Below are 27002 nucleotides of genomic sequence, written 5' to 3'. Positions count from 1 at the left end.
CACCTCTCTGTGCCTTCGTCTCCTCATCCATTAAAGAGTAACTACTGCGTATGGTTGTCTGGAGGATAGATTTGTTCACGTATGCAAAGCACTCAGGACAGAGTAAGCACTGTGTACGTGTGTGCACCATGAGAGTTAGCCCGTACGCTACGTTTCTCATACCCACGTCCGCGCAAACATAAATCAATGACAGCCTTCTTTTTCACTGAATCTCTTTGAGGTCTCTGTATCCTTCCGAACAAAGCCCCTCCACGTGGTTGTTAATTGATTAGCTCGCCAAATGAAAACTATTCTCACATCATATGATAATGTCAACTAGGATATTTAGAGGTAAGCAGTAGAGAAAGTTCACCCATCAGGTCACCCATCCTAGTCTTCTACACTGAACACTCCACAAAAGTAAAAATGTATTCTTATTAGAGGCAAATGATGCCATATAAGGGAGATTCGGCACCCAAGCCAGGCAGCCTGCTGGGTAGACACAAATGTGTTCAGCTGCCCTATGTGAATGCATATTCACATCCTGAGACAGGCAGCCTTGAAAACGTTCTTTTGCCTGTCCTCATTCTTCATTTGCTAGGGAATCAGAGTGACTGCTAAGCCACAGACCACAAAGAAAAAGGTCAGTCTCATAGAACACACTGTAGTCCTGCTGATGTGCTTGAAAAAGCATGCACACTTCAAAGCCAACCATGGATGGAGACACATAGGAGAACCACTCGAGAACGTTTATTTCAACTGGGAACGTTTACCCCAAGGACCCAGCCCTTGTGAGGTTAAACCCCTCATAGAAGAACCCACATCATAAAAGCTGCATTTAACCAACAAAAGGGGAATCAACAGTGAAGGAGACATGTGGGTAACAGCTTGTTAATTTATAATCAACAATAACAACTGTTTGAAACAAAGGCAAAGTGGAATTTTCACCCTCCACTCTCACTGAACTGAAATTTTTGATTTGCCCTCTTTCTAATGCTCTTCTCTGCACTTCAGATCCCAACCCCTCTGCAAACCCAACATTTTGCTTTTCTCACGAGGCTCAAATGAACAAGACTCTTCTTTGAAACATAAAGGGGAAAATGTTCCTGGAGGATATGGGGAAGTTCACATGGTACATAAGGGAGTGGATACATAATTCTGGAACCTCGCATTAATTTTTACTTCAACCACCATTCTCGCCAACATTTAGAAGAGTTGGTAATGAGTAGCAAAACAGCTGATTTGATTTCTTTACCTTTTCTTATGTTTTAGAAGGTGAATGAAATGGCCAAAAGATCATTGAAAGCCCAGAAAAGGACAAGAAAGGGCTTGCCCAAATACCAACTAGATTGGTGACCTTACTGTTTCAAATCCCAGGATTCGGTGGTCAAACAGACTAGTGCTTGCCTCTTGGTTCCAGTGCTCTTAAACATGAAGTTTATGGCAAGACCATGAGCCCCTGAAAGGCAAAGTTTTTTTTTCATCTTTATTTTTAAGATTTATTTATTTATTTGAGAGAGAGAGAGAGCATGAGCGGGGGAGGAGGGACAGAGGGAGAAGCAGACAAGCAGACTCCCTGCTGAGCAGGGAGCCATTGTGGAGCTCCATCCCAGGACCCCAGGATCATGACCCGAGCCAAAGGCAGATGCTTAACTGACTGAGCCACCCAGGTGCCCTAGTTTTTTCATCTTTAAATAGAGACAAATAATAGCTACCTCCTGGTTGTAAATATATGTGGAATAGCCAATACAGATCCAGGTATATGGTAAACATTCAATAGCTATCTTCATCATTATCATCGTCATCATCATCATCACTGATAATGATCCAAGCAAGGTAACCTACCCATTATCACTGTTAGTTATATGACCAAAACATCTAGAAAGATCCCAGAGACAGTAAGTGAGACTCAGTAAGTATGTGTATGCTTTGAGTAGGATGTGTGGTATCATCTCACAAGGCAAGAATAACGAAATCAATTCAATGAAATTATACTAATATCTATTAACTACAAACAGGTATGACAGAAATGGCAGGGGGATGATGGCAAGGTTCTGAAACTGCATCATAAGGATGAATGCACAACTTTGTAAGTTTAATAAAATCACTGAATTATACACTTACAATGAGGCGGTTTTATGATATGTTAATTATACCTCAATAAAAATGCTAAAACAAATTCTCCATGGACAGGAATTGAAGAGGAATTCAGAAGAACAGAAACCACCTTGAATGCAGTGCAGCAAAGAAAGACAAAAAGAAGGAAAATATGAAAGTTGGATTAAGAGACACTGAGAACAAAGTTAAGAGTCTCTGTGGTACACTGAACTGGAATTCCAGAAGAGAAACATGACATCACAGACAGAGGCAACTTAAAAAGGGCTGAGGACATCCCAATATTGATGAAAGACACCAGTCTACAGATTCTAGAAGCCAAAGAATCCCTAATAAGATAAATGGAAAGAAATTCGAGTTTAGACACACTATAGTGACACTACAAAGCCCAAAGACAAGGAGACAATGTTAGAATCAACAAAGAAAGAGCAATAACTATCTTCAAAAGAATAAACTGATCTTACTTCTCAATAGCAACAATGGAAATGAGACAAGAGTGGAAATAAATGGGCTGAGATGAATGTGCCGAATATAAATGCCATTCTTAAATTCTATTTCCAGTGAAAACATCATTCAGGGATGAGTGACGCTTAGGTGGCTCAACTGGTTGAGAGCCTGACTCTCGATTTCGGCTCAGGTCATGATCTCAGGGTCCTGAAATGGAACCCCACATTGGGCTCCACATCAGTGGGCAATCTGCTTTGCTCTTTCTCCCTCTGTCCCTCCCCCTGCTTGCATACATTCTCTCTAAAATAAATAAATAAAACCTTTTTTTTTAAAAAAAGAAGGAAGGTGAAAGAACACATTTAGACACAAAAAACTAAGATTTGCCACCTACAGACCTTCAAGAAAATCAAATTCCTCCTGGTTTTTTTTCTTCCTATCACTGAAACTCTACATTCTTTCCCTGGGTTGGGCCTTGAGTAGCCAACAATTAATTGGGAGCAATCCCTAGCTTCAAGATGTCCCAAATCTAGACAAGGGTTATTAGATTTAGCAAACAAAATACAGGATATCTGGTTTAGTTTACACTTCAGATAAAGGATATTTACTTATCTGTGTGTCCCAAATAGCACAGAGGACATTTAACTGGATGTCGTCTGTTTTACCTGGCAACCACAGTCTTAGGGGAGGGAGGTCAGAGAGAACACTGGAAATTGTCAGCTTGTAGGTGACATCTACATCCCAGGGTGGGGACTGGATGAGATTAACCACAGCTTGGTAAGACCATGTCAGGTGAAAGAAGACAGTAAAGGACGAGACCAAGCATTCCAACCTTCAAAGGGAGATGACAGAAAACAGAAGAGGAGCACCAGGGAGGGCAGGCCAGAAGGCAAGTTCCAAAAAGGGGGGTTTTCCATTTTCCATCATATGAGGCTACATTCATTCAAGTATTGAGTGTCTGCTACAGACCAGGTAGTGTTCTAGACACTGTTCTACATAAGAGATACATTGAAAAGGATGTCCTGAAATTTGCACTTTGGAGATCATATTCCTAAAGTTTTTAGAGAGCCAAATTTACTACTCTAGTGAGGCTCTGGTCACCTGCTACAATATGGAGGGGTTTGGAGGCCCTTCTGTTATGGATTGAATTATGTCTCACCAAATTCTTATGTTGACATCGTAACAGTAACTAGCCCCCAGTACCTCAGAATGTGACCTGATTTGGAAATCAAGTCATTGTAGATGCAATTAGTTAAGATAAGGTCATAGGGGAGTCGGGTGGGCCTTTAATCCAACATGACTGCTATCCTTGTAGAAAGAGAAAATTTGGACACAGACATACACATGGAGGGAGAACACCATATGAAGAAGGCAGAGTCTACAAGCCAAGGAATGCTTAAGATGGCCAGCAAATCACCAGAAGTTAGGAGAAAGACTGGGACAGATTCTCTTGCAGTGCTCAGAGGAACCAACCCTGCCAACACCTTGTTCTCGGACATCTGGTCTCTAGAACTGAGACAAGACATCTCTGTTGTTTCTATCCCCCAGTGTGCAGTGCTTTGTTACAGCAGCCCCACAAGACTAATACTTCCCTGCACAAAAACTCTCTCAAATGCTGACCAGCTAATACTTCCTGCTACAGCCCAACTGACCCCAAAGCCCCTCCTAGGGGGAGGTGTTTCCCCATGTAAACGTCTACTGCCCCCACCGACCCTCTCCCAAGGTCAAGCCTGGAATGGGGAAGGTCTTCTGTCTGCAGTTTCTATCCTTCCAGCCCAGAGACTTGTCGGCAGCTTCAGTGCCTTTCCCCATTCCAACCAAGGAAAAAGAACTCCTGCCACTTTCCCTTCCTCCTCACCCTTCCCCACCCCCCTTTTAGCTACTTCTCAACTCCTTGTTCCCACAAAGCAGAGGTACATGCCTCAACAAGCCTGCCCAAAAGAACCTTCCTAGTTCCCTTTGCCCCTTCTCCCCAAAGCCTCACCCCTAGTGTGTGTGTAAAATGAAGCCCTGCCTCCCAGGTCCCACTCTGGGTAAAAGTTGCATTTTCTGCGATTTCCTGTCTTTCCAGAACCCATGTCTTCCCAGATGGCTCTCCCTTATGGGGTGTTTAATTATTCATTCAAAAGTATTAATCAATCACTCAAGAAGCGCTGTGCTAGAAGCTTCAGGAGTGTCTGAGACAGAGAACCACCTGTGTCTCATGGAAGTTGAAACATGGTAATCATCTACATGTGACAGGTTAAGACTCTCCTTAGGCTAACTCCAATAGATTTGTATAGGCTTCCTAAAGACGACTGGGATTTCTAAGATGTCATCTTGGTTCCATGAGAGTGATAGATAGGAGTATGTCTGTGAGGACATGGAGTGGGGGATGCCCACATGGGAAGACCATGATATTTGCTACCACCAAAGTAGACTCTGATCTCCATGTCTATCTACTAAGTGAACTTAGGCAACTCTTTACCGCACACAGCAATTGAACCTCCAACTGCTTGGATAAGTATTTTAACAAGTAAATGATAACGAATAAAACTAGCAATCCTAGCACATATAGGTATTTTAGGTTACCTGATTTTAAGACAGGATAGAGCGGGGGTGGGGAGGAAATAGGAGAACCAAAATAATTACAGTACAAGGCAGAAGAGGTTTTAAGAGCAGTAAGAAGTACGGGTACAGAATGCCATGGGAATTGAAAGGCAGCTTCCAACTGAGATCATCTCCCTGGTCTTGAAAGGTAGAGGCAGAAAGAGTGGGGCATATTCATGGGTCTACGGTAATATAAGAGAAGGAAATCTTGATCAAGAATAGAGAGCCCTGAATTCCGGGCTAAAGACTTAGGATTTTAGAAAAACATAGAAATCTCTGAGCAAAGTCAAGTTTCACAGCAAACTAGTGGATACTGTTTGCACTTAGGAGAGAAACAACTGGAAGCAAATTTTGACTGTACAGTTCCACATGGGATACCAACTGGGTTATGCTGGTATAGCGGCATCTTCTTTATTCCTAGTTAAGCCTAACTAGCCATGAAAAAGTTACCATTTATGACCACTGTTTATGTATTAGGCATATGATGTGGTCTTGACAGCTTCTTATTAGTACATTCAGGCAGATCATGCTATTATGGAAACTAAGATTTCAAGAGCCAGTCTGCCCAATACCACACAGCAGTAAGTGGTCGAGACGAGGTTGTAACCAGGTCCTATTTGAGCCAGGACACCAAGCACCTGAAGCTAGGTGGGCCAGTGAGGGAACTAACTATGGGCTAATAATACAGTGACCGTTGACTGCTTTTAACTCAAGATTTCACACACATGAAAAAGTCTCAATGACATGGAAAACCTTCAGAAAGAAAGGACTTCTTTGTTTTGTGGTCCGTTAGCACTCATTCCTGTCTGTAATACAGTAACGGAAAACGCTGGGCCAACGTGTGGTTGTTTTTCACAGACTCTTGAAATGTTGCTGGCCACATGATACCTCCTGATGGCAAAAGGATTCCTCTTCATTACAGATCACAACTTTCACCCCTCCTTCCCTTTCCTTTCTGGACATACTTCTTTGGCAGGTATAGATACGTCAATAAGGAAAATCAAAACTGACGGTGTTTCATGCGCCTAACTCCTCTGTAATAGGATTCCGTGATTCAGGGTTGTTTGTTTCAAACTGGGAGGACTCTGGGGCCTTTGGCAGGTTCCACTGGTCTGGACGGTACTTCCTCATCACAAAGGATACTCCAGCCACAGGAAACGACTCAACTGATAGGCACAAATCACCTTCCTCCAAGCAAGTGATAGAGCTCAACTCTTCCAGAAGCAAGGGAGAGTAACCGTTAAAGGGTAGAGCAGGAACACCTCGGGATGGACTAAGCTCTCTTCAAAATCCAAGCCAACAAGAACACAAACCACTTTCTAGGGAGCCCTCATGTCAACACTGCAGATTACAATTCATTTGTAGACAATCTTTTCTAGGAAGAAACACGCCAGTTACATCAGACTAAACCACATGAAATTGCTATTTAGCTATCATTTTGCCCACAAAAACAGTCATTTCACATAAATCAACCTAATAATAATCGTAGCAATGTGTAGTATTCTCAAAATGTTTCCTGTATTTCTTTTTCAATTTAAATGGAGACCTTGGGTTGTAAAAATAAAATGAGAAAATACAGCACATACTAAATTCTTAATAAATATCTGTTGAATCGTCAAGTATATAAAGCCTAGTGATCTGATGGTCTCACTTGTATCTAGGACGTACTAGGAACAAACTTTCTAATGTCAGAGTGAATGCACTTTAATGCTTCAAAGTTGAGTTTCACCAAAGCTTGAAGAAATAATAAAAAAATTCCACTTGATTTATATATGTACATTTTTATTAGAATTCTTCAGAACGGTCAACAATGGACAACATAACGGGAAAAAAAACACATGGAACACCAACATCCTTTAAACTTGCACCGCTTACATATTTACACATAAAGTTACTGTATATATAAAAAATATTTTCAAGGACTCATGGGCTTGGGAATATTCAAAAGACATTATTGCTACATTTCAATATTTACAAAAAAGCCATAAAACAATTTTAAACAGTAAGCAACAGCAAAGAAACATCCAATGTAAAAAAAAAATTATAAAAATATAAACTTTCAAGAATATCCAAGACAAAACTCTCAGTGAGGTGCCCCTGAAGTACCTAGACATCTACAATGAACCACCACTTTTCCTACTATAATCAAAGGCAACAGAAACACAAAGGAAATGTTCCAACAGAGGATGGCAAACAGCGACGATCTCTCACGTAACAACAAAACCCCAAAATCTGTTACCTTTGGAAAGGTGCGAGAGTATAGAACTCCAGTGCAAATGGTAACTTCCAGATAAATGACCACAGTTCTCTAAGCGAAGTCTGAGGGACCCAGGAGGGGGAACCGTGTAGGCAGCACACCCGAATCTCATGAGACAACACACAAACCTCGGCGCACACCCATGGACCTCTGACAGTTGGGCAGTTTAAAAAATAAAAAAAAATTAAAAAAAGAAAGAAAGAAAGAAAAAAAAAGGTGAACTCAAAGAATAACATTCAGGCTACAGCCTAAAGGGTAACATTTAAATATGCTTTAGCGGGAGAGCAGCCTTAGGTCTAAGGAACGGGTACAGTATGCTGAGTATAAACACCAGGATGCTTGAGGTGTCGGTGGCTTGCAAATAAATAAGTATTTAAGCACTCTGCTTCCTATTAGACGCTATGTGAGCTTTGGGGAAGCTCCTCTAGACAGCGAGATGCAGAGAAACGAGCAGTAAGGATGATGAAGGCCAAGCTACTTCTGGAATGCTGAAGGACCTTCTTGGGCTGGAGGCAAAAAAACCAAAACAAAACAAAACAAAACCCAAAATATTTGTCTACAAGCACGTGTGCATGTGCGCACGCACACCCACACACGCGCATACACACACACACACACGCACACGCACACACACAGGTACTGGCCTGGCGTCCGGGACATGCCTGCAGAGGAGGCTGAATCTATATTTAATTCGGGCTACCAAAGAATCCAGACTAACAGCACTGTTCAGTCCCTCCCGCGGGAGTCATGCAGTGAACCAGTCACGTTTTCCAATGGCATCGAAGCCATCGAGCACGATGCCTTTCTGAAGCTGGTAGGTTTGCTCTGGAGAATCTGGGGAGCAAGGTTCGTAGGGTACAAAAGGGGATTTTTGTTAAGATTGTGCTTGGCAATTAGGGTCTCTTTTTCTTTCAAAACAAAACAAAACAAAACAAAACACTGTTTCCTTCCAACTCGTCTGGCTCTTCATCTATTTCTAAGCACAGCAGACCTGAGCCAGGGTCGCATCCAGAAACAACACCTTGGGGGACGTCCCCCCGCGAGTATACGACCATGTACAACGTGTAGATGGGTATATACAAATGCCGGCTGGGAGGCCTCCTCTCCGACTCGGCATCCTAACAGCAAACTCTATTTACAGACCCGGTCGGGAGGACAAAGGCTCGTGCCCGGTCCTGATTCATGAGTCAGGAGCACTTTTCCATGGCTTCGGTCTCACTCCCAGCATGAAATACTAGATTGCTTAAGCCTAGATACTCATAGACTTCTGCCCTTTGTTCTAAGAACATTCCATTTTCCACATCAAGCGATCAGGTCTCAGCTTCTAATCTTGCAGCATCGTCATACGGTCAAGGATGGTTAGGAGGCCCGCAGGCAACCACTGTCACTTATTCAAATAAACAATCGGTGATGCTTTTCAAACCAAAATCAGAGAAGCCTTGGAAAGGACTCAGGGTGCCCAGCCCAGCCCACCACCCTCCCTTGCTCCAAGTCTGTTATTATTATTATTATTATTGTTATTTTTTCATTAATGGGGGCTGCCTGGCTCTGGGGAGGAGAAGATACAGTTGGAACTCTTACAACAGGATGCTGGCTGGTGACAAAAATCACCGGCCACTCGAGTGTGTGTGTCAAGATGGGATTACAGTGGCGTGTCCACTACTCTGGGACAGGATGCAAGCCGAAAGAGAACAAAAACAACCAGTATAGAAACCAAAAGAGCAGGGATCATTCCTGTTGGGGAGGGCCCCCCCCACCCCCGCTGGCATGCCTCCTGCGTCAGACATCTTCGTGCACCAGCAGAGGCTGGGTGGAGGACGCGCTGCTGCCCACGGAGTTGATCCGCACAGAATGGTCCACCACGGGCCGCTCCTGGTGGGGACTGCCGTTCGCTAGGTTGGAATAAATCTGAGGAACACAAGTCCGCAGTTAATACACCGGTCCCCGTGGCGAACACGGCGACAGAGGGACACGTTGGCAGCTTCGGGATAGCAAGAAACTTGCAAAGCCTCTTCAAAAAGGGAGGGGATGGATGGGACTTTCATGGCCAAAAATCCGGAGCATAGTGACAAAAGGAAACATAAGCGTTGTTTGATCCCTCATTTCCCCCAAGGTCTGATACGTAAGAAGTGATGGCAATTTAAAAAAAAGAAAAAAAAAAAGTACTTTTCTGTTGGGATGTATCTGGGAACAAGGACTACCTAACCTATTAAAAAGGGTTTCTAAACCTCTCTGGCCAACTATAACCCAATGGTGGAGGTCATGTGCTGGGACACCAGTGGCCCTTCCAGGGGTCTTCCACTGAGACTTAAACACATGGGTGAGAAATGCTGTTTACTTTGAAACATGCTCTGACACCCAGAAGTGCTAGCTTGAACCCAAAAATATCAGTGGTATACTCTTAGAAAGGAGAGCTCCAAGCACACAATCCATTAAAAAAGCAGCTTAAAAAAAAAAAAATCTGAGTTAAAGCAAGGATCACTAATTCTTCCTTAAGAGTAGGAAAAGAAATAATGGCTTTGAGTTTAGAATCCCCACCCCAACCCCCCCACCTCCTCATATCACTGGCGGGGATCTCTCAACCTCAAAAAGCTCTTCATTCTATATGGCTTGTGGGCATGACAGCTAGCTGCCATTTTCTAGCTATGCCTGTTTGAGCAGACGGCTTATTTCCCTGCTGTAACAGCTGTCTCTTCTATGCTTTTTATTCTAGTTCACATTACCCCAACTGTCCAAAGGCTGAATGGCCCAGACATGTGAGACAGAGAACACGCCAACCCCATGACCAGCATCTGGGGTTGGGGGAGGAAACAAAGCCTTCCCCTTTTTCCTCCTCATCCCACATCTTTATGCTCAGAATGGGAGTCAGGCAGAAAGAACTTGTTACCATTGCCTTCCTTGCCTACCCAAAGTCCAGTATGCCGCCTAAGCCAAGGAGAGAAGGGATGGGCCCGAGAAGGAAACACCTGGGACCGACAGTGGGGGCCCCGGAGTATACTCACATGATTGGAGCTATCCGGAATCTGCTTCTCAATTAGCTGCACGATCTGCTTGAACGTTGGCCTTTTCAGGGGATCAGCATCCCAGCAAGTCTTCATGATGTCATACCTGCGAAGCGAGGGCCATTTCCTATCACTCCTCAAATGCCCTTGGCCTGGCTTCTCAGTGTACACCATGTGACCATCTCAAAAATCATTCCAGGGCTGTGCAACTGGGCATACTGAATGGCAAGGGCATGAAATAAAACACTGGGCCTGTGGAAGACTGCTGAAGCTTTCTGCATATTTGGTGACAAGAGATTATGAAAATAAGCTACAAAAATGACACCTGGTCAGGATGTCATCAAAAGGAACCAGGAGATGTCGATACTTCAGACCGTCCTGGTGAAACACTGTCGCACCCCTCCACCCCCAACACAAACACACACCCGGGTTTCTGTCTTTGAAAAGGAAAACAAAACGGGAAGCAGGACCTGAAGGAAAACATCTCAACCCTTACATTTCAGCAGGTGCGTGCTCAGGGCTGAGCATTCGGAACCCTTCCTTGATCATCTTGTAGAACTTCGAATCGACCGGCATCCCAGGGTAGGGGCTGCTTCCTGAGACACAAACAGTTTACAAATCGATAATAAGCAAGCAGGACGCTGATAACAATCTTAAAGAAGATGCTCAGAGTCTAACCAAGGTGCCTCTGGAAAGCACTTTACCTAAAGAGAATAGCTCCCATAGAAAAATCCCATAGGACCAGACATCACTCTCGAATGTGTACACACAGTTGAAAATGCTTTCCGGTGCCATCCACTTCACAGGCAGCCGAGCCTAGAACGCAAGCACAACACATTTGGTGATGTTAATTAATAAGTTCAAAAAAAAAATTGAATAGAAAATATTCCTGAGCCGAAGGCAGACTGCTTAACCAACTGAGCCCCCCGCGTTAGCTCCACTACAGGTGTCCTGGATTCAGGGGCCTATGAACTTGGAAGGGAGAAAGAATGACATTCTTGTTTTCACTAACTTTTATATGAAGTTTAGCATTTCCTTCAGTTGTGAATGAAGGCAGTAACACCCAGCGGTCTTAGCTGTTCCTGTGACTTTGTCACCAGCAGGAACCAACAGACACTTTCATCATCATCATGTGATGTCACCAGTCACAGCAGTTTTGAGACCCACACCTAGAACGGGTTGCTCCACATAACAACACAGCACAGGTACCAACATCAAAAATGGGCTTTTTAATTGCGTGAGAACTATATTCCACCTGAACTGTGTTTCTTGGTAATCCTAAAGATTTTATTTTACACATTTAAGACAATGTTCTTTTTTTTTTTTAAGATTTTATTTATTTATTTGACAGACAGAGATCACAAGTAGGCAGAGAAGCAGGCAGAGAGAGAGAGAGAGAGAGAGAGGAGGAAGCAGGCTGCCCACTGAGCAGAGAGCCCGATGTGGGGCTCGATCCCAGGACCCTGGGATCATTACCAGAGCCGAAGGCAGAGGCTTTAACCCACTGAGCCACCCAGACATCCCTAAAACAACGTTCTTACAAGGGTTCCAATAGGCCTCACTGGACTATGGAAGGGGCCATGGCAGAAAAAAATGACTCAGAACCTATGTGGAGTGGAAGAACCTTCTGAGAATCTGACACAGGGAGACGACACATGGCCAAGATATAGTAAATTTGGGGCAGTAACATGTCGTGTGAGCCTGGTGAAGAGAGATCTGTAACTGGTTAGCTCGACGGGCCTGAGCTAGAACCCCCAGTCTAGAAGCCTGGTGGGACCTAAGTCTTGAGCTTTCCAGCAAAGGTCCCCAACCACTAACAAGTTACTACAAAGCTGCGGGCATAACCGCTGTCACAGTTATTTCTATTCCAAATCAGACATCTACAAAGAACAGAAGAAAAGAGCTGTTGGGGCGTGTGGGTGGCTCAGTGGGTTAAAGCCTCTGCCTTCGGCTCAGGTTATGATCTCAGGGTCCTGGGATCGAGCCCCGCGTCAGGCTCTCTGCTCAGCAGGGAGTTTGCTTCCCTTCCTCTCTCTCTGCCTGCCTCTCTGCCTACTTGTGATCTCTGTCTGTCAAATACATAAACAAAATCTTTAAAAAAAAAAAAAGAAGAAGAAGAAGAAAAGCGCTGTATTAGGAGCAATATGGCTGGCACTGTCCTAAGCATGTCACCAAGATGAACTTCATTAATCCTCACAACTTTATGAGGCAGGTGACAGGATCATGCCCAATAGGAAAGGAAAAAAAAGCAAGGTTGAGGGGCGTTGGGTAATTCTCACCAAATATCCCACCGCCACTAAATGACGGAACCAGATGCGAACTTGGCAAGACTGGGTCCAGAACCCTCTGCTTTCCTCCTCATGCCCTTCTGTGACTACTGAAAGGCCCAGAAGGAACCACCCCTTGTTACTTCTTCCAATAGTGCATGCACCGGGATGGAGAGAACTTGGTTCCATTAACCGTCATAATGATGAAATCTAGTCTTAGAAGAGATTTATTAGAAATACATGCTTTGAGGGGGCGCCTGGCTGGCTCAGTCAGTTAAGCGTCTGCCTTTGGCTTGGGTCATGATCCCAGGGTCCTGGGATCGAGCCTTGCATCGGGCTCCCTGCTCAGCGGGGAGCCTGCTTTTCCCTATTCTCTGCCTGCAACCTCCACTGCTCATGCTCGCACTTTCTCTCTCTCTCTCTCTCAAATAAATAAATAATCTTAAAATATATATATACGGTTTGATCAGGACATAAAGCCAGCAACATTTCTACAAAACCAAGTCAAGTACAGCCTACCCATAGAGATGCTATGGTGATGGCAGAGAAAATACTACATTATCATAAGGGACAGAAATAACTACTTCCAGGAATAAATCTGGACTAGGGAAATGGGACTGGGCAAACAGACATACAAGAATGTATGCACAGGACTCGATGGCTTCCCATAGTAATGGGATGCTGCTTTGGAGATCACGGGCTCTGGTTTCAGTCCTTACTGACCTGTGACAGCTCTGAAAGAGTGAGATTTATTACTAAAACATATAAAACATACTGAGCTTTAGTTTTTCCAACTCTGAAAATGTGAGGACATGGCAGGGGGTTGTTCTGATGATATAGTGAGAACTGGCAGGGAAATAAAGCACTTTGAAATAAAATCACTATGTTCTCTAACCCAATTATTACTTATGAACCTATTTAATATGCTCGCTATTGATTAGAAGATCCAACATTCTACATACCTAATTCTGAACGTTATCTTAGATTTTAATCTTTTTCACATAGCATGTCAATCTCCAAATAAAATTGCCCTGCTGTGACCTTCAGGCCCACATTTGTTTCACTTGAACAAACTAGAGGTCATTGCTATTTTCAGGCTATAATGAAAATTAAGGCTATTTCTGTTTCTTTCACATGCCCCATAATTACACAATTAGAATTAGGAATTCTATTATCGGAATGTTAGTTGTAGTAATGTTCAGCATACCATGCAAATTTTGCTGAAGTACACTTAATTTGACTGCTAAAATGCATGATATCTCAAAGGTAGAATTTGCATTAGGAAACTCATAAGAAGCAATTCTTAGAAAAACTTGAAACTAAAATCCTTCACTGGACTGTCAAGCAGAGAGTGGGTACTCACGTTTCCTTTGACCACATAATTAGAATCATTCTTGATGTCTCTGGCTAGACCAAAATCACAAATCTTTGTGATTCGACCGTGAGTAAGGAGGATATTTCTAGCAGCCAAGTCTCTGTGAATACACTATTAGGAGAGTGGGAGAGAAAAGAAAACCATTTACATTTATTTTAAACTCTTCAGGAATGAAAACTATGTCCAACACATTCTAGAATGCTGCTCTGTCACACAAATCCAGTACCTCGGCTTTCCAATGAAACTATTCGGTGCACCAAAAATATAGATCTAAATTATGCTTTGAATGATGTTCAGAATTTGTGTTTCACATCGTTAGGACCTCAATTACGATAATCATGTTCCAAACCAACTCGAATGGATATTTTTTTTTCCTTAGGACTGCTTTCATTCATAGAAAAATACATTATAAATAGTCCTATCATATTTCTTAAACCGAAAACTCATTCTGCATGCCTCTCTTTGAAGGTCCTTTTACAGAGTTTTTAAAACGTCTTTGCAACTCCAATTCAATGTTTCCCAAGGACACAGGGAAGGGGTTCTTTATTGCAACCATCCTGTATCACACTCTTTCCGTTTGGTCGCTGTTGGGAAATGTCACCAATGACACTGAAGGGTGGGATCCGTTACCTCCTGCTAGTCTGCTAGTCCCATTTGCTAAGGAAATCCTCTCACCCTTCCAGAGTCTATGTTCCTCGCTTTGGTTCCATCATTCTCTTCCCATCCTTATCTTTTCCCCAAATATTTATTATTCTCTAATTCCTTATTCCCCCACACTTTCATGAACCCATACAATATCTGAGGCCTTTCAATAAGACCCAAGTGTGTCCTTCACCAAGCCCAGCACCTGCCATGAGGCACCCCCTCCTTTTGCCGATAAAATCATTATCTATTTTCTAGGAGCAGCTCCCATATCCTGAAAGCCAAAATTTTTAAATGAATTCACTGCATAAAAAAAAAAATTTTTTTTCATAGAAAGCTCATTTAGACAGGCCTGCACTTTAAAGCTTATAAATGAGAATAGGAATTCCAAAGAGAGAGCAGTTGGAGCATGAAGAAACTAAATTTCCTCTGTTGTGGGTTACCACACTTCCAAACGACACTGTGTATTCCAACCAGGGCTCTAAAAGGCTCCATGGGGGTGGGGGCGGGGGCGGGGCGTTCTGCTCGGAGAACCACGCCCACTCACATTCTTGGAGGCGAGGAAGGCCATGCCCTTGGCCACCTGGTAAGAAAAGCTCAACAAGTCCTCCAGGTCTAGAGCCAACTCGTCATCTTCCATGATGGCGGGAGTCACATCTCTTTCTATGTATGAGCCTGTCAGGAGAAGGAGGACTTTCTTAGCAATTAAACCTCAGAGCTTGGAAAACAGAAGACAGTGACAAGGATACCAAGGCTGGTAATGAAGGAGCTTGACTATGCAGGAAAGTCACCTGCCCAGCGTTGAGGAAAGGTAAGTGCCCAAGCTAGTATTCACAATCTGGGGCTTCAGGTGAGAAAGATGGTGAATAAATATAAAAATCTCTTTTTTGATATGCAAAATACGTATCTGATACACGTTATTTTCATATATGCAGTGAGACACTCCTATACAGTAACAAATGCTCTGACCCCAATACCCACGTCGAACCCTAACTGCCACTGACCAGTGGCACTGGGCATTGGGCCCTATTGGAAAAGATAACCAATCATTACAGGGCAAACTGGTACATTTTACCGTGGTATGAGAAATCCTGCGCAAATTTACTGTTTGATCGGTACCCACCTATTTTTGCCGATCTCCTTTTGTCCCCCTTGGTCGGCACAACATAGGAAACTCCGGGTTTCATGTCCATGTATTCATTAGTACTATCACTGCTGTAAGAGATGAAACATCCATCCATCAAATCAGGACTGAATAAAACGGGAGACGGGGGGAGTACCCATGGGGCAGGCTCTATCTCCCCACCGCCTTTTTTACTTAAGAGGCTGATTTTGTTCAAAGAAAGTATTGCCAAGTTTGAATGCAGAAAATCTTGTTAATAAGACAGGAGTTTTTAATATTCAACATTAGGGTCCAACACCCGGGAATGAGACCGTCTTTTTGTGTTCAATCATTGATGGGACTCAGGTTAGAAATATCCCATCTCTTGACACCAGGGATTTAATGGGAAACAGAGAGCCAAAAACATTATCCCCCATTCCCTCAAACTCTCTAAATTAGCCCCAAGAGACAAGATGAAAGAGACAAGGGAGACACAAAGACCAAGAGCTTCCGAGATGTGGGATGGGGGGGAAGGCAGGGATCGTTAACATATAGCGACTGGTGGAAGAAGGTTTGAAAAAACCAAGTTTAGTTCAGATAAACACCAATAATTTGGATGATTTTCTGAACCATCTGGACCTCTTGAATCTGCAACATTTGGCTGGAAAGTCTTCAAGATTTCTAGTACTTCCTGCTTCTGATTAGCATAGAAACACTATGACAACAATCTCCTTCGGAGTATGCTGGTGGTTCCAGTCCCATATGGGATCCCAAAACACAAAGAACACCACATCGGATTGAACAATTTGGGCCATTATTTCAGAAAGTTGAGAAACAGATATGGGGCCAAGGTTTCAGAAATAAGGCAAAGTGGCTCATTTACTCACACAAAGAGCATATGCTCTGGAGAAACTAACAAAAGGTGGTTTGTTTCGTATTTTACTCCCATTTGACACCACCCAAGTCTATAGGACTTTAAAAAAAAAAAAAAAAAGGTAAAATAAAAAGGCTTCATCTAGGGTTTAAAACTTTAGCCAGGGGTACAGAAAAGAGCTTTAAGAGGTAACTGCCCATCAGTAATAGTTGCTAAGATCTTCTCAAGGGCCCGGAATGAAGTTTAAGAAATAAAGTCCTGCCATCTCAAAATGCAGGGGACAGAATGAATAAAAAGGAGAGGAGACCCTCCAAACAACTTCAGAAATATAAAGTATAAGGGACTGGACATGATGAATAGGATTTCTATTGGGCGGGGTGATCTAGGAAATCTTCCTCAATGGTGGCTCTAACCTTTGGAAAGAACAGACCAGGCATGGCAGAGAAGAATGTTATTCTGACTGTAAGCCACACTAGCTGTTCTTAAAGGAATCTGAAGCTCTTTATCCACCATTCAAATTCAGAACAATATTAAAGATGAAAGTGATGAAAATAAGGTACAGAATTGTTAAAAATGTGTTAAGAGTCACTGTGCCTTTTTATAGCACGAGGAGTTAAAAAAAAGGGGGGGGGACAAGGTATACAGAAATAATTCAGAGGTAGATGGTGAGAAACCCATGTGCCGAGATATGTTCAGAGCTCTCTTGCCGCCCTGTTAAAAGTTTTCAAGAAATTTACCAAGACAACTTGACAGGTTTTAACATTTTCCCTATAAGCAGCATCTCACTGTAGAGATACACAAAGTAGCAAGCCCAACAGAATAAACAAAATGACATAAGAATAGAGCCAGGGGCGCCTGGGTGGCTCAGTGGGTTAAAGCCTCTGCCTTCGGCTCAGGTCATGGGATCGAGCCCCGCGTCAGGCTCTCTGCTCGACAGGGAGCCTGCTTCCCTTCCCTCTCTCTCTGCCTGCCTCTCTGCCTACTTGTGATCTCTGTCTGTCAAATACATAAATAAAATATTAAAAAAAAAAAAAGAATTGAGCCATGATAAGAGAAACAGGTATAGAATTCATTCCACGGAACAGAATTAACACTTAGAAAAAAATGAAAGATGCATAAAAAAAAAAAAATCAATAAAAAAATCTAAGTTTAACACTACTTAAATCTTTACGAACACTAATCCAACTTTCCAAATTGTTGATGACACCTAAATGATTTAATAATTCTGATTTGGCGCCTTAAAGCACCTCTGTTCGTTTGTTTAAAGAATCAGCCTTGATTGCAAACCCTTATGACCCCACGAACTGCCTATCAACAGCTATTTATGTAAATCAGCCTCACCACGAAGACTCCTTTGAATGCAGAAGGTTCTTATAAAGTGCCACTTCGGCGTGATCTTCCTGCTTCGAGCAAATAAATGAATCACGTTTTCTTCGCAAAAAATTCAAAAGATCACCATAGCAACAGTATTCAGTAATGACCAGGGTGGGCCCTACAGGCATATAAAGGAAGGTTAAAAAGAGGTGAGTTTTATAGAAACAATACCCATAAATACACTCAGGGGTGATCATAACCATTTTCATTCTGGTTCATTGCTACGCCTACTGAGAACCAGCCTTCTGGGGAGCACAGCCTCCTTGGACCTGATGTCCTAAGTGATGTCCGTGCTCGGAGGCCCAGCTCGACTGCCAGGGTCACACACAAGAGTTACTGCTTTCGACGTTATACTCTTAAGAAATTTCCTGCATGAACCCTTTGAGTCGCTTGTTTGTAGTGGAGCTTCACGCGTTCTCAATGTCATTATGGAAATGACAAAGGGCACAAAGTGGGGCATAATAGGAAAACCAATGGCACAGAACAGCCAGCTGAGCCGAGCCCCAGGGGGTGGGCGAGCACCTGAGTGGCAGGGCTCACCTGCCTCCTCAGTGCGACCTGCCTCCTCAGTGTGACCTGCCACCACGGTTTTCCATGCGGTGAAGGTGCCTCACGCTGCCACTCTCAAGTTCAAAGGCCACAAACCGACTTGGGCAGAAACTTCCATGAACAAGTCATGATGTGGAAGCCACGTGTATGGGCTGTTTTAAGAAATTCTCTAAGCCTTCAACTTGACCGTGAATCCCTATACATCTCGAGGAAGAGCTTGTGTTACACATCTTTGCTCCTTTAAGACCAAAATGTGAAACATCACAGACATCCTTGATGGAAGGCTCTGCTTCAGAATTGCTTTCAACTGGAAATTCAGTTTTTTACAGAAGTGAAGTGTTTGCCTCATTTGGTGTGTATTTGAGAACTGGGAGGCTTCAAAGTCTACCTTTGATTGTGGTATGCAAATGAACAGTAACCCTTTAGTGACTGACTACGATTTGGCAAACTATCAAACTTGCAAAAGAAGAGCTTTCTGGGTGAGAGGAGAGACGTTCTCAAGATACTCAAGAGGTCCCTGTCGATGCAACGGCTATGACAATAACCAGGGTATGTCCTGGGCTGTCCCACCCCAGGATGATAAAACTAAAATACACATTCTTAAGAACAACAGCTTTTGGGGGGAAGGGATGTGAAATCTAGCAAGAGGTAGCAACCTGGGTGAAAATCTGGCAAGAGTATGATATAATCAAGCCCTGTTGATATCATATTAAAATCTCCCCTCTTTTGATAATTTGAAAGATAACAAAAGTTAATTTGGTCACAGTCTTACCTCCAACGGTGCACGCTCCAAGAAGATTCACAATATTCATGTGATTACCAAGGTAACTCAAGACTTTGAGCTCAGACATTAGGGCTTCTCGTTCAGTTAAATGGGCACTTGCTAAAATTAGAAAAATGTTTCATTTTAGCAAAAAGCAAACACAGCAAGCCAATGCTGAGGGCATGGAGGAGCCTAGGGAAACTTACGTTTGAGCATTTTAACGGCGACAGTCATGGCGGCATCCGACTTAATGAGGCCATATGCGGTAGCCTCAACCACTTTCCCAAAGGCCCCAGCACCCAGAGTTTTTCCTGCAGAGAAGAAGAGAGTAAATGGTGGTGGTGGGACCAAAGAACCACCTGGGTAATTTCAAAGTCAACAATCAAGGAATTGTTAAGGAATTAAGGACAAGTCTGTCTAGAGACATTTCCCCATTAATGCGCTTTATGCGAAATCTATCAAAAGCAGTGAAATGTCACAGAAAACAGTCACTGGTCTCGGATGAAAAGAACAAATGAAGCTAGTGGGGTTCGCTAAAGTCATTGTTATGTGCACACAAAAAGGTTACATGGAAAGCCCATTTTCATACTGACCAAAACTCAGCCTGTTTCTGGGAAACTCCCATTTATGATCATAAGGAAGTTGTGTTGGGTCTATGTACACGTAATTGTTTCCATTTATCTCCTCAACAACCTTCCACTGTACTTCATACATGGGTTTCTGGTCGGGGGGAGAAAGGGAGAGATATACCATCTTTTAATGATTAATGTTTCAATCACTGCAGCCTTGAGGGTGGAGAACAAATGAAGGATTACCTGTAAATATTTGTAGGTAAGAATCATCACGATAATGCACATCATACCAGCTGCGATCACAAAACCAATCAGCAAAGGTGTGAACAGGGTGTGGGGATGGATTTGTTCTAAAATGAAAGGGGAATGTGGAATCACAACCTATTAGCAGGGATGGCTCATCACCACAACCATCTCACCCCAAACTCAGCCATCCCCCCACCCTACAGCCCATGGGCAGGGTTCAAAGCCAAGCGCATCTCATCAGCTCCTTGCCTTGCTAATATCACCTTATTCTTATGATTCAAAGGAATCTTTTGAAATAACAACTTGAAACCAGACTGCTGTGGAAGCTGAGATTTCTGTAGCACAAGAAGAATTTTATGCTGTCTTGTCCGTGAAAAGCAACATTTGATGAACTTTGTACTTCAACCAAATTCCTGCCTCAGACAACCTTAAGAAGTTTCCTTTATGGATAGTTTCTATTTTCTTCTTTATGCTTTCCTGTATTGTCCAAATTTTTTAAACTGAGCAAGAATTTCTTCTACTACCAAGAAAACATGTTTAAAGTGTTCTTTTCATTGCCAGTCCGAGGAAAAAAATCTGGATGAAGAACAATGTAAGATTCTTCCCCTCATTACTCAAAAACTGGAAGTGTACCACTCACTGGCACACACCTTCGCCAGTTCGAGAAAACAAAAACTACGCCCCACGCAGGTGGGTGCCCGGCTTCTTTGTCCTCTAACTTCATACCAATTCATCAATTTGCCCACAAGGATCATTTAACTTATGTTAGGAGAGCTAGTCCCTCATGAATCAAATTTTACAAACCTTAAAGAAATAGCTCAAAAAAAAAAAAAATAGCTCAGTGACATAACTTCATAAAAGGCAGTGTTCACTTTCAGACATAGTGTCTGGCAATGTGTTAAAATGCATGATTTTCAATAACTAAAATCTTAAACTGAATTTAGTTTGGGAGTGCCTGGGTGGCTCAGCGGATTAAAGCCTCTGCCTTCGGCTCAGGTCATGATCCCAGGGTCCTGGGATCGAGCCCTGCATTGGGCTTGCTGCTCAGTAGGGGACCTGCTTCCTCCTCTCTCACTCTGCCTGCCTCTCTGCCTACTTGTGATCTCTGTCAAATAAATAAATAAATAAATAAGATCTTTTATAAATAAATAAATAAATAGAATTTTAAATTTTAAGTTGCCCTAATTCTTGTTATATTTGGTTATAAGGCAAATGCACTTCCCTATTTTCTCTCTGTACCCCTTTTTTAATGAGAATGACTGGAAATATGCAATTCACTATACATACATACACACATGCACATGCACACATACATACATATGGGCGCATGCACATAAATGCATATGTGTGTGGTTAAGATCACTGCATACGTGTTATCAATGAACTAGTACAGAATGAAACTTAGTGAGTTTGATGACAGCATGGGACAATGTCGAGATTACCAGAAATGACATGGCCATTGATGGAATGGACTTAAAATCATGACTGATATGGTAGGCAGAGCCTAAACATCCCCTTAAAATTGGATTAAAAAGAAATATACCTTTGCTGTTACCTTTAAATGCAAAGTTAAAAAAGGCAGAACTCCTGCCCACATTGTTGTAAGCCCTACACTCGACCGTGCCGTTGTGCTTGAATGCACTATAATCAATGGAGCTCTGAACCACGAGTTTTCCAGACGGTGAGACAGAGGAGTTTTGCAACTGCACATCCATTGGCCCAACAGGAAGGGAACATCTAGAGGGAAGAAAAGAACAAAAAAACCGCTCTATCACACACACTCGACCTGGCGTACTTCTACAACAAAGCTAGTGGGTCATCATCAGAAATTTCCTCTTATAACCAAGAGTGTGGGGCCGGATGGGCCCTTCCCTGGTGCCGTGAGCAAGAAGAGAATGGTGGAAAAGAAGAAACAGGGAGTGAGACAGGAGTCTGAATCCTTATTCAAACACCTTATGGACCAGATACTTAAAACTCTCCAGGACTCAGTTCCTGGAGCTCAGAAGATGGGGACAGTAAGACCCACGTTAGAGGGTAACTGAAAGGCCTGGAAATAATAGAAGAAAAGATGGCTGGCACACAGTAGACATGATAAAGTAACTGTGAAAGTGGACAAGAGGGCTGAAGAAAAGAGCCGAGAGGAGGCAAGAGTTTAAGTCTACAAGGATGAAGACAGGGCGGCTCCCAACACCCCAGCAGCTGAGATCCTGAGTCAGGTTTTATGGAGGAGACAGAGGCTGGACCACTGGCTTGTACTCCAAGTGGCAAAGCCCATCAGGGGCAAAGCCCAGAGGACCCCATTTTAAATTATGTCCCCCATATACCTAGCACTTTTCTAGTCGCTTACCTCACTTTATTTTCCTCGTTAGCACTTAACTGTTTATTTCATCTTCTGCTCACCTCTACCCCTTAGATATGAACTCACAAAGCAGGCACTCAGGTGCGTTTTGCTCACTAGACCAGCGTCTGGCATACAGCTGGTGCTCCATAAGTGTTTGCTGTATGGGCGACAGTGACTGCTGGGGTTGCCTTCATGGTACAGGCTTTTCCAGGGCTCTCGAGTCCTCCTTACTGTTTCCCAAAGAAAACATTCCACTAAAGCTCCTCAGAAAACAACAATCCTATGTAACCTCTTCCAAGTTGTTGTGATAAAAAGGACTACTCCATGAAAAAATAAAATTTCTATTATTATCCTGACTATTCAATTGTGATGTTACACTGGGCTTTTTAAAGCCTGAGCACAAAATAGCATTTGATGGATAAAAACAGCCAGGGTGACCCCATTTTCATCTTCAGGTAATGTGAAAGGACAATTTAAGGCTTAAGTGCAGACCGGAAGGGAGAGGAAGCACAATGCCAGATGTGTTCTGCTCAGGGGCTGGGTGCCTAATCAAGGAGAAAACCTTTTAAAAACACGGAGCTTACAAATGCCCTACGTATGTTGTAACTGCACGATCATTACTTTTTGGTAACTTGGCAATTAACTTCTGAGGCAATTTTTTTTCATGATAACTACAGCTGCATTTCCCACACACATTGCCTCCTGTGTATAGAATGGAAATCTAATTACTCTGTCCTGGAAAATTGCTTTATCTACCTGCAGGCTAGAAATTGCATGATAAATCCAAAAGATAACCATCAAAAGAAGAGAAGTCACTCAGTAATCATTTTTCAGCAAACAAAATTAACGTCTACCACAAAAAATACAGCAATTATGCCCCCCCAAAGCTACATGGATAGAAAAATATAATCAAACAAATATAATCAAACAAATTAAAAAAAAAATCTGAAAATCTATCTGACACGCAACTACACTGCAGCCCTTCCCTCAGGTGTGTCAAGTAGTACCCAAAATAATCCTCTCACCTCGGCTCGGTTCCTGGACAAAAATACCAATCTACTGTGGGCTCTGGGAACCCAGATACCACACACTGGAGCATGCCATTCACGAGACTTTCATGACTCAGGATTTCTGGTTTGGCTGCAGGAAGAGAGAAACGGCCATTCGTCAGACTGCTGGAAAACTTCATCACAACTTGCCCCCCCCCGCCCATACACACACACACACACACAAACAGTTTTCGAATCCTCAGAACTTTCCTTGCGGCTGAAGAGAAGGACCCTGTGGGAACACGTTCAAGGGGGGAGAAATCTTAAGCTGTGTGTGGGAGGCACAGGGAGGCAGAGGTGCAGGTCAGACCAGAAAAGAATTTCACAGTTAGAGATGCCCGGCCCCAGTGTAGACTGTCTATAATGCAGATATGGGGGTCCCTGAGAAACTTCCTGTTTGGGGACGATGGAAGTGGGGTTCGCAGGACCACTGGCCAGATTTCTGTCTCCAGTGAGGCAGAATCTGAAAGACTGCTTCTAACCCAAACTTTAGGATTCCAGACTGTTGTGAAGGTGGAAATCCTGTTTAAGATTCCTGCCATCAGAATTTCAAATGACTGAATCTGCCACAGGAATTTCAAGTTATGGTGCAGACTGGAGTGGATAAAATTAAGAGGACTTACAGGAAAAGAGAAGGGCCCCCTCCCCCGCCGCCCCCTCCTACAGGAATGTCCTTTCTAGGGTGGGGAGGGGCAGAAGGGAGTGGCTGGAAATAAAAGAAGTGAATCACCCTATTTAGAGAAGCCAAAACATAAGAGTAGAATACAATATGGGCTTTTAACTCCAAATTTGTATTTCAAATGCAAAATATGAACAGAAAATTATAACAGGAAACCAGCCCAAGAGCTTTATTCATACGTACATCTAAACCTGTGTACAATCACTGAAAAGCTAAGTTGTATCAGCAGGAATGCTCTAATTTGACATTTCTGGGTAACGACAATAATCAACAGGTATTCAATCAAGAGTGCCTGAAGCACTGCAAATTCCTGAGATTATTTTCTAAAGGGAAAGGAAAATGAACTTAATACATTCGGTTGTTCTTTTTTCTCTTTATTTGAAGATTTTATTTATTTATTTGAGAGAGAGGGAGCACATAAGCAGGGGAGCGGCAGGCAGGCAGGCAGGCAGAGAGGGAGAAGCAGAACCCCTGCTGAGCAGGGAGCCTGGGACTGGATCCCAGGATCCCGGGATCATGACAGGAGCCAAAGGCAGACGCTTAACCGAATGAGCCACAGGCGCCCAATTACACTCAGCTGTTCTACTGGAAATATATCTGAAGGATTCTAACCCTTTAAGAATAAGTAAGCTATGGGACGCCTGGGTGGCTCAGTTGATTAAGCAGCTGCCTTCGGCTCAGGTCATGATCCCAGTGTCCTGGGATCGAGTCCCACATCGGGCTCCTTGCTTGGCGGGGAGCCTGCTTCTCCCTCTGCCTCTGCCTGCCATTCTGTCTGCCTGTGCTCGCTCTCTCTCCCTCTCTCTCTGACAAATAAAATCTTTAAGAACAACAACAACAACAACAACAAAAGAATAAGTAAGCTAAGCCGTAGAATCTGACAGCAGGGGCGGGGATGCGCTTGCCCCGAGTCCTTAGTTTGCCATCAGGACAGAACTCTGGGAGCCGCACGCAGGGCGGGCACACCTGCACAAGGGCTCCCGCATTTGCCAATCCTCTGCCCTCCATCAAGTCTCCTCATGAGTCATATGAGAACAACAACAGTACCATCTCACAGCGATACTACGAGAATTAAATGAGATCAAGTCCACGAAGAAGCAGGATTCTCAGATAGGAAACAGATTTATTCATTATTAATTTATTAACGATTCAGTTACTATTTTCTATTCAGAGTACCTCCCTTTGGTTAATCAAGTCTGCTACCAATTAAATTAACTGTCTTTGCCACTCTGAATATTCTCTTCAGTGATCTAAAAACGGCTTAAGATAGTGTAAGAATTAATGTGCTTGTGTTTTAACCCCATGCACTGGGACTCTGACCTCAATCATGTTGCAACGGATAGGAAAAATGGAGGTGGTGAGAAGGCAGGACTGATAGATCAGAGGCTTAGGGGCTGATTTCCACAAAGCAAGGGGGGGCACTGTAGAACAGCCTCTCAGCACCTCACCTCCTTGCAGGCAAAATGGCTTGGCGGGGAGCAGAGTCCACATGCGTGGCACACCCACCTGTCACGGAGCCTGTCCCTGTGGACGGCCAGGCCATTTGGCTCACACACACACACAAGAGCGGCACTGCAAAGCGATCTCAAGGTAGGGGCATCCTTGAGAGTTTGGCTCCAATGCCAGCTTTCACAAATAGAGCAAGAAGACGAACCACCGTCTTGCGAAAGCATCCATCTGGCAAGTCTCATTTAATTATCATGGGCAACTGTGTGATGGGGCTGAAAAGTAGGACAGAACACAAAAAAACAGTGGAACTTTAGGAGAATGCTATTTGCTGAAGACAGCAGGCGCCATAAGGCAGGTCTCTCTGTGACTCTTCTCAAGTGTCATCTCCTCTTCCAAGCCATCCTCAATTCTCCAAAGCCAAGTTGGTCGGTCTCTCCTCCCTATTCCCACAGCGCGTTAGAGCACCTGACCCTCTTATACAACATCCTGGTCTGCCTCCTCCAGGGAAGAACCCCATCTTACCACTGGTACCTCGGAGTAGAGTCTGACCTGGGGCAGAAACAGGGTAACAGCTGCCTGAACGATGAAGTCCCCTCCAAAGAACTAAGATCCTCAGAGTTGAAGGAATCCTATCAGAATCCCAAGAAGGGATCTGGGAGAAGAGCCTGATGGTGACTTTGCTGGGTAGGGATGCAATTTCCACTCTTTTATAATAGTGGGCCATCAGACTGCCACAAGTCTATCTGGCTGTGTGACTTTTGCTTAAACACCGAGATTAATGGGGAGAGGGTTGGGTCAACACAGAGATGCCAAAGATAACTGTATAGGACATAGATGGGTCATAGATCAAGGTCCTAAGACCAATTCCCTCATATCGACATTCCCTCCTAATGCCACACAACAGGATTTTTCAGAGTGGAATTAAATATGAACTCAATAGGAAAAAAAAAAAAAGCTGAAGGGGTACCTTAAGATAATAACAATGGTTACTCCCAGGTACTCAGGGTTATGGATAGCTTCTATTTATTCTTTTGACTTATTTTCTAATTTTTTTTTTACCACGAACATGCAGCTAGCTAATAATGAACCGATAAAACATTTTTTAATTAAAAAAATTGGACCAGCTCAAAATTACATAATCAGTTACATTTCGCTCTGGCTACAAATGCTCCAGATCCAAGCCTTCCAGCGTGACACCTGGTAGCAGTTACACAAGGGCCAGGCCTGGCGAGTGGCGTGGTCTGGCTGGCCTACTTGTTCCCGAGTGCTGGTTAACTGGGCAGGTTTTTAAGCTACTGTCTCAGGCGGGTTGTAACCTGAGGCTAGCAGAGCAG

The 27002-nt window shown here is 43.4% G+C and overlaps 1 protein-coding gene across 4 annotated transcripts in view; it reads right to left on the bottom strand.

The window, feature by feature from the left end:
* Positions 1–7558: 7558 nt before the first annotated feature.
* Positions 7559–27002, bottom strand: part of KIT (KIT proto-oncogene, receptor tyrosine kinase) — an 85231-nt gene continuing 65787 nt past the window's right edge. For 2 of the 4 annotated variants that reach the window (XM_047719324.1, XM_047719325.1), the window contains exons 8-21: positions 23517–23631; positions 21694–21887; positions 20148–20254; positions 19926–20052; positions 19539–19643; positions 19342–19452; positions 17988–18138; positions 15794–15885; positions 15218–15345; positions 14017–14139; positions 11091–11202; positions 10883–10982; positions 10387–10492; positions 7559–9292 (exon numbers count right to left, since the gene is read on the bottom strand). In XM_047719324.1, the coding sequence (XP_047575280.1) occupies positions 9164–9292; positions 10387–10492; positions 10883–10982; positions 11091–11202; positions 14017–14139; positions 15218–15345; positions 15794–15885; positions 17988–18138; positions 19342–19452; positions 19539–19643; positions 19926–20052; positions 20148–20254; positions 21694–21887; positions 23517–23631 (1700 nt within the window). In that variant the 3' untranslated portion in view covers positions 7559–9163. The remainder of the gene's footprint in view (positions 9293–10386; positions 10493–10882; positions 10983–11090; positions 11203–14016; positions 14140–15217; positions 15346–15793; positions 15886–17987; positions 18139–19341; positions 19453–19538; positions 19644–19925; positions 20053–20147; positions 20255–21693; positions 21888–23516; positions 23632–27002) is intronic. The other 2 variants (XM_047719326.1, XM_047719327.1) reach the window with 1 other exon arrangement.

This window comes from Lutra lutra, chromosome 2, assembly GCF_902655055.1.
Source record: "Lutra lutra chromosome 2, mLutLut1.2, whole genome shotgun sequence".
NCBI classification, from domain to species: Eukaryota; Metazoa; Chordata; class Mammalia; order Carnivora; family Mustelidae; genus Lutra; species Lutra lutra.
This window is presented reverse-complemented; position numbering and strand designations above follow the sequence as displayed.